The 8,729-nt window shown below is 34.8% G+C and overlaps 1 protein-coding gene across 2 annotated transcripts; it reads left to right on the top strand.

Annotated features, from left to right (window-relative positions):
* Window positions 1-1,793: 1,793 nt before the first annotated feature.
* Window positions 1,794-5,879, top strand: LOC141434400 (uncharacterized). 2 transcript variants are annotated; one of them, XM_074096819.1, is made up of 4 exons: window positions 1,794-2,602; window positions 2,671-2,763; window positions 3,235-3,379; window positions 5,707-5,879. In XM_074096819.1, exons 1-4 carry the CDS (start codon window positions 1,841-1,843, stop codon window positions 5,877-5,879), a joined length of 1,173 nt encoding a protein of 390 aa, XP_073952920.1. In that variant the 5' UTR covers window positions 1,794-1,840. The 2 variants fall into 2 exon arrangements, with proteins under 2 accessions (XP_073952920.1, XP_073952921.1); XM_074096820.1 differs by having other exon boundaries at window positions 5,711-5,820.
* The last annotated feature ends 2,850 nt before the right edge of the window (window positions 5,880-8,729 follow it).

Raw genomic sequence — 8,729 nt, forward strand, 5'->3', positions numbered from 1 at the left:
GGAAGCTTACAATCGAGGATAAATCGGGTCTCAGTTATCATCATCATCAGCTGGAAGACGTTCACTATGAACAAAAGCCTTCCCCTTAGAACGCCATAATGAACGACAACTCGTGACTTGCATCCACCGATAGCCCGCCAAGGCCTGTCAAGGCTTCGTTTTCCAGTTCGTAGTCGCCACTCGAGGACCCAGTTATCAATCAGATAAGAGTCACGCTAAAACGGAACCACCTCTACACAGTCTTTCAAATCAAATTTAATTTTCTTTTACAATTTTAAATAATACGATGTGAAAAATATTACCGTCCATTTCGTTATTGTGCACGGTGCAGCGCGGCTGCAAGCCAAGCCTTCTACCAATCTAGTTCGATACGATAGAAACTACATTCATATTGAAATGTATTCACCGTTCCGTTATTATTCACCCGAAGACTTCCGCTACGAGAGTTCGCTTTTTCCTGCCCATTATTCTATTTTTATGAAATACTCGCAAAAGATGAATCTTTTACAGTTTTAATGCAAAAATTATGTTCAATCAATCCTTGAATGACGTTAGCTCAAGTTGTAACAGAAAACGATAAGAAGTCCATCTCAATTAAAATATTCACGACAAGGGTACGGCTCTTTGTCATTGTCTATATTATTGGCGATTTTATCACATGATCTCCCAAAAGTAGGCGTAAACTCATTGTCCCCAGATCAAGTAGTGAGTTTATTTATAAGTATTTTTAAATCAGATTGGACACTATTACCAAACAAAACAGTTTCGTCAACAAAAAAAGCGAGCCTGTGCGAGTCGGACTCATGCATCAAGGGCTCCGTTCAAATTTGTAGGATATTCAGTGTTGGAAGATTCCGCTTAAGCCTAATGTATACAGTGTGTGGTCATTCTAGATGGTTATTGACATAGACAGTCAGACGTAAAAAATAAGTTTTTCAGATTTGTATTTTTTTTTACATACTGGAAGTCGTTATTTTTTTTTTCATTTATCAGTCAATTATAGGTTAATACTATTATCCAATGAATTAATATTGTTTAACGTAAAAAACATCATTGTAGGAAAAAAACAATATTATTAAGTCATTAGGCTGTATAAATCAATTTCAGAACGGGAAGTCAGAGATATTAATCATATCCTCACAATTTTGCTCTAAATCGTATAGCAGTGTACACGAGTCTTTTGTAAACCTTTTTGTGACGGGTGTGCTATCAATCTTTTCTTGCCTGACATAATAGATATCAAGGTTAATTCCCACATACAATATCAGCGCGAAAATTTTACGTAGTCACGGAATTTTCCATCAATCACTACCACAGGTAATCTTATATTACAGCATAAATTGCAATAGGATATTCCCCGTCCATGATATCGCAATTTGTACGTAAGTACGTACCATTTTACCTGATGAGAAATAATTATTCGGTGGCAGCGTTGATAATTATTCAAGCACGAGTAGTTCCCTGCAATGTTGTAAAAATGTGAGTCGACGCTTAAGTTTTAATTAAAACTAAGTTTCTGTTTCCTTTTAAAGGCTGCAAGGCAAAATTGCTTGTCCCTTTTCAGCATTAGTTTGTCTTTTAATAAATGCAAACATAAATGCGTTTGCTGTAAAAGTCGCAGTGACAATTTAATTAATGATTAAAACACATTGATTAATGAAAGGCAATTCAAAACAAATTTACAAAGTGGAAGATTTTATCTACGTAATGTTATTAGTCAATTTGTAATGCTTCGCTACGTATTTTTGTATCCATTACACTAAGTTAGTATCCGTCTGAATTTCGGAGTAAAAATACATCAGAGAAAATAACTTTCAAACAACAACATACTCAACTCACGATGTACAGCTTTAATAAACATAATCCAAAAATAATTCCCGTTTTACCTGCTAAACAAAAGAATTTTCTCGATAAAAGTGGCTATTTAGTGCGTCAGCTTAAATATCTCATCGGTTTACAAGCCTTGTTGGGTGACAACCGCTTGTATTTATTGAAACCCAAAAAGATCTTGGTATGGACGAGCTACATCCATACCTTTAGTTCAATAACAATGCTTTTTTATTCCTTATTTCAAAACAACTATTACGGTGCGACATACATTGTATTCAAATGCACTTCATGCATTGAATTTTTCATTCTAGTTTTCACTTCAACATTTATTCATAGAAAAACACAACGGGAATTTTTCAAAAATCTCGAATCTTTTGATACATATTTAAAGATTGACAAAGAAGTGAACACATTGATGCCCAGTTATAGAAATATATTATGGGTCGTGCTGAGCTCTATCATCACAGTTGGTGAATATTTCATTCTAATTGAATCACAGTTACAGTATTCGATGACCAACTTGACAATCATGGTTCATGATGCAGAGCAAATATTCTTTTGCGCGATGTTACGAGCGATTTTATTGAGGGTCCGCATAGTAAAAGCTCATGTGGTCAGAGTATGTAACCCGAAGGATACCAAGAAGGTTGAAAGTTTGGACAAAGTGGAGGTACTGTCCAAGAATGTGCAAATTGACATCAGCTCTCTGCACGAAGTTTACGAATCTTTACACAGATGTTCGGAGCAACTTAATTCTGTTATGAGTCTGCCGGTAAGTACCCATATAACGAATTTAAAAATATACTAAAGAAACTCTATTTACTATGGTATTTTTTTTAGATGATGACAATGCTTTTATCGTCAGGACTATCAACTATTATCTTGCTGAAATATGCATTCGCAATATTTCAATCGGACGATGAACCGAAAGATGTAAGTTAGAAGTCCAATTATAAAGTCGTTGCTTATAACCTTGTTCATCATTTTATCACTTAGGTGCTGTTTTTTAGGATTCTTTACCTCAAAAGAATCATTTGCGTGTCTGTTCATTCATCTATCACGGCCATCTTTTTCCGAAACAACTGAACGAACCGATTGAGTAAAAGTTTTTTTTCTCAAACTGTATGTTTTCGGAACTTTCATAAAACAAACCTAACCTAACCTACTGTGTTCTCTAAAAGCATAAGAAGTGTATTTTCTTAGAAAAATTTTTGGTATCGCAGAAAATTGAGGTTGGTTAATGAAAAAACACATTCCTCGCAACACATACTCGCACATTAATAGTGGGAACGCAGCTTAACAGATAATTCTCGAAACCTAATACCAGTTTTTCAAGTCTACGGCAAATTTGATGCGCATGGACAAACTAATACCTAATTGCATTAAACCCTTTCTATTTTGTAGCGGGCGCTTTTAGTATTCATCCTCATTCGCTGTATAAAGTACACGGCCCTGGTGATTATCCCGTGCTATTACTCGAGCATGACGACCACGCAGGTTTCAATTATACGCAAGACCCTACACGATGCGCTCAACAACACCCAATTCGGTGAGGCCTTTATTAAATTTTAAACATTTGCATTCGTAAAGTCGAGGACTGTGTTCGAACATGGAATAATAATATTTTACGTGTATTTTACTCGAAAGATATCTGCAGGGCTACTACGAAACTCGAAGTTCGTGTCGTGCGGTCCCTCTGACACTTATACTATTTAATACGAGAGCGAGAGGTACGGTAGATACGATACGAACTTCGAGTTTCGAGTTTCGTAGTAGACCTGCAGGTACATTTAACTATTTGATTGCAGTAATTTCAACTGAATATTATCTTTCTAATTGGCTTGATTGATTGATTATGAAAGAAATATTCATCGGTCAGAATCTTAGAAATCTGAGGACATGTAGGATTGTCTCAAAATCTGATATACTTGTATTTTTTACGTTATTTTATTATATCAAACAAATTTTAATTAACAATATAATAAAGTTTATTATATTGTTAATTAATAATCGTTCGTCTATTAAATTGTTTCCGTATCGTATGTATTTACCAGCTTTGCGTTACTCGCTGAACTGAAAATGTATAAACTTGAATGATGTTTGTAAACAGAAAGAAAGCTATGTAAGCTATGGAGCAACGGGGAATGGATGAAAATTTTATAAACGCTTGAAACTTTTTTTATCGATAGGAATAACCCTTCCAATTAACAGAAAAAAATATCAGATTTTTAAGAAGCATGAATTAATTTTAAAAAATGAAAGAGTTTTCTTTACCACCAAATTACGACAGTCCGGACGATTACGGGTTGTTCCATAGTCGAGAATAAAAAACATTAAAAAAGAATTGATGTGTCTTTGACTCGATCGTTTTGAGTTCGCTTTGCAATGTCGACCCTGTTTTTCATCTACACACCCAATAGAAGATCATGTCAATTTCTGGTAGCTGGTAGTCTAGCTCATGTTAGCTGGTACAGACAAATTCTCTAATTGTTATCAAATTACACAATTATCCATAACACGCAATGGTGTTTAGGTACGAAATAGAAAAATATGGAACCGATAATGGATAGCACTGTCATGGTTCATTCGATTATATTTATTTTAGCATTATTAATGAAGACGTAAGTACGACAAATATCTTTTTGTAATGGTAGCTCGGTCACTTTTTTTTTCATCAATCATCCCTTATTGATTTATTTTATTTACGAATAGGTATAATTTTTTTAAATAAAGTTCCGAAAAAATCTATCACTTTTTGAATGCAATGACCATTTTTTAAGTAATTTGCTTCAATGACTTGTTGAAATAATAAACAAAATATCAGGCCTTAAACGGTTGGAATACGATTGTAAATATAATTTACATTTTCCAATTAAACATGCAGCCGCAAATATAAATTAAATTACAATCCCGGTCATTAAGCGAACAATGACCGGAATTGTTGTTTATTTTTGCGGAGCACTTACCTATAAATTATAAAAAAACAGCGAGTAGTTTTTACAATAAAATTCTTTACAGACGTACAGTGAAGGTCATATTTAAATATCTACGCAGCCGTAGCGTCAAATATATGTATACCTTATGGTTAGTGGCATAAAGTTATTTTTGACGTCTTGGTAACGTATTATTATGTCGGCCGCCAATTGTATAATCCGCCAGATCACGAAATTCCTAGGCATATCATGAAATGGCGATATTTCATGATATGCCTAAAAGTTGGCCAGGCATATCACGATGTGCCTGAGAAACAATACGGCAGATCGATTAGAGCAACGCATTCGTCGATATTCCTAGCTCTATACCGAGCACATCGTGATATACCGAAAAAAATAAAAATTTAGGTACGACGAGCGAAGCGAGGAGTGGTTAGTATGAATTATGTATGACCACGACGCACGAGCCTAGCGAGCGAAGCGAGCAGCGGCCGGCGAATTGCCAGAACCGATATGGCGGCGTTTCATGATATGTAAAAAATAGCTATTTCTAATAATGTATCTAAACAGGAGTTTTTGATTCGCCTTTGACGCGATACACTTTGAATTGTTGATTGTTTGAATTGTTTGTGTTGGAAATATTTTTCAACCATAATCAAAAAATCCTGAAAAATAATCTTAAGGAGTATTCCGTCAAAGCGTCAAAGTAACCCAAATACCTACTGAAAACTCTGAAACAATTTAATGACATCTTGTAAACTGGGTGCCTTATAAAATAAAACCGGAATATTACATGGTCAACAAAGTTAATATACCTAGCTCGTTGTGTAAAACTGGGACACGATGGATTTAGTTTTCCACAGCGAATGTTCGCACCGAGCTTGCCTTCTTTCTTATTTTTTACATATCCGTTTTTTAGAACTACAAAAGCATTTTTTTACAGATAGAACAGAATGCCGCAAACTGAAGGCTTTCTTTCAGCTAACAAGAGACAGTGAGTTTGCGTACGCATTGTGGGGAGTCATCAACCTCAACATGTCGCTACCGCTTAGTTACATCAGCCTATGCACCACTTACTTGGTGATTATTATACAGTTTTCTAAGTTTATTGATTGAATGATGTCAATTAAAGTGTTAATGTGAACGGTGTTTTATTCACTTGCAATGTTACTATTCATTTTATAATTTTCTGCTTCGTTTGCTGTATCTATTGACATACGAGTACACCAACATGGTTAAAACCTAACAATCTCGATATTGTTTACCCAGACTACGATTGCACAAACAATTTAAATACCAACGTGTTTTCTATGTATCACCAGGTTTTATTGTGGGTTTATGGTAGAACCTCATACCCGAGGCTTCGCCTCCGTAGTAGTATAAAAAATTAGACTTGATCCCAAGTAGAGACGATAATAACCAAAACCTGTTCTTGGTCCTCAATGTAGGTATATTTGTCTCAGGCTCCTGTGCGTGCTGTATGTACATTATACTCACATTAGCTACATAAAATTTTTTTGAACTTCTATGAAGTAAAGACTTTTTTTAGGGAAAAAGTTTTCGGTTACGGAGTTTCCGATCGTTGCTAGTTAAGTGTAGTTCATACGGGGTCCACTCTACTCACCGTGGAAGGTGGTTACGGTACGTTATTATTGATAATACAGATAAAAAAAATAGCATCGGTATGTATCTTCATTTGTGACTATAAACTTGAACTGGATCGATGCCACAGTAAGTGATTTAAAATTGCTACAGCTATAACCTAAATTGAAAACAGTGGCTCGTCGGCAAAATTGGTTTTTAAAAATGGCCGACCGAGGAAATTGCCTGCCGTTTCTGACGCATGTTTGAAGTGCTCAAATGCTAGGGATGTGGCAAAGAGGCTTGAAAACCAAATCCCCAGATTTAGATTATTATTTTGGATGTGTAACGATTTTGATAATTTTCTTTTTGCATACAAATGAAATGCATCACAATAAATTTCACAGAGAACATAATAATAACTTTATAACATAATAAACGGTTGCCATATTATGTAATTGCATACTAAACGAACTGGTATTGAATAATGTTTAACAATCATAATGTAGGTACATTTTACAATAACAATAAAAAGTAAACGTTTGAGACAAAGTCAATAGAACTCCGCTTCGCGTTTCGATGAAATAGTATTTTTTAAGTTTTACACAGGAACTAATTATGGTGATGATAATTTTGTGCTTCTCTGACTCTTCGTCAAAATATTGTTCCCAAGAGTTTCATTTGCCAAAGTGTTCATAACCATTATTTTCCAACTTTTTAACTTTCATAAATCAATCCTAACCTAACCACTGTGTTTTATAAAAAAAATGGTTTCGGAGAGAATAGAGAGTTGGGAAATAAAACAGTTTGGCAAATAAAACATTTAGGCAGAATATTTTGCGAAAAGGCAAAATACCAATTTTTGTAAGTACCTATGTAAAAGCTAAGTAGCACTTAGTAGCACAGGAAAAATAGAATATTTCCTCGGCAAAACATGAACAACAATAAAACTTTGTTTATAACTTTATCTTGGCACTAGAAATGAGGATCTGCTGAGTCCTACCAAAATTTAGCGCAAAAAATTAAATAGAAAATGACACCTCACTCGCCTAGTTTGTAAAAATTGCATTTTTTAAACGTTGGGCCCTACCTATACCCCCTGGGAGGGACGCCTAAATTTGGGTAGTACTCGGCAGATCCTCATTTCTAATGTCATGATAAAAGTTATAAACAAAGTTACATTGATGTACATGTTTTGCCGCCAAACCGTCGTATTAAGTCCTACTTTACCTGTGCTGAAGGATAAGTATAAGGTAATGGAAAAATCGCTTGCAGTAAAATTCGATTTTCGGAAAATCATCGCCACACTCATTTTAGTTGTGCTTGCACACGAGATAAAAATTAAATATTTAAAACAGCGTTTGCTAATCTGGAAACTTCCTTTTACTTAGTTTTTTTGCTGTCCATAAAAGGTTACTCAACTCATTTTAAACACTGTCGGTAAAATGTTGATTATAAACGAGCTAAAATAATTCAGGAACGAACCACAACAGCTGCGTTGAAACACTACGGTGGAACACGTTTTTAAAATGACAATGTTATTAAGAGCCCTGTTGATCGTTATAAGGGTCAAATTGGTCTACAAATTGTACGGAACACGTTTCCCTCTTGATTAACCATTCGATGATTACCAGAGGCTCCGAAAGGAGACTCTTTTACGTACAAATATTACGCACTCGGCAATCCTAAAGTCAACTTCACAGAAGAGGCAGCTCTTGGGAGTTTAATAAAATAAAATTGGGTTCTTTCAATATGATTTGTTTATTTTAATCCTGAAAAGTTTATGAGGTCCATTTGAGCGGAAAATTAATAAGAACTGGAGTATGATGACGGTACCGTGGCTTTCTATGCAATATCGTTAGGAAAAATAATTAACTAAAACTGCTTTTGATATTTTTCAAGTGGAAAACTAATAGACCTGTAAACAAATCTTGAAATAGTACAGCCGCCATCAGATTTTGGCACAAATATTAAGGCTCGAAATATAATGGATAAATTGTACCTATAATAATAATAAATATGAGAAGAGGTTCGGATGTTGTCACGGACATCATCCTTTGCAACGTCTAGTATCAGTCTGTAAATGAACTGCTGAAAGGCGACATCTTGTTCTTTATCTAGTATATTATGAGTTATAATAGAAAAGCAATGTATTAAAAAAAACGTTTATTTTGCACTTTTGCTCGTGATTTTAGTTAATTCCTAGCAATCAAAGTGAAAAGCTCATAAAACCCCTTTTACCTTTGACTTAACTATCAACCCTCGCCCGCGGCTCGGGTAGACATAAACGTTTCGTATAAAATAACGCGTTTTATGCACTTATTGTACAATTTACTTATCGCAATGTTTTAATTTTGTACATGTATGTTAATAACAATGATCGGC

This window comes from Choristoneura fumiferana, chromosome 13 (genome assembly GCF_025370935.1).
Source record: "Choristoneura fumiferana chromosome 13, NRCan_CFum_1, whole genome shotgun sequence".
In the NCBI taxonomy this organism is placed as follows: Eukaryota; Metazoa; Arthropoda; class Insecta; order Lepidoptera; family Tortricidae; genus Choristoneura; species Choristoneura fumiferana.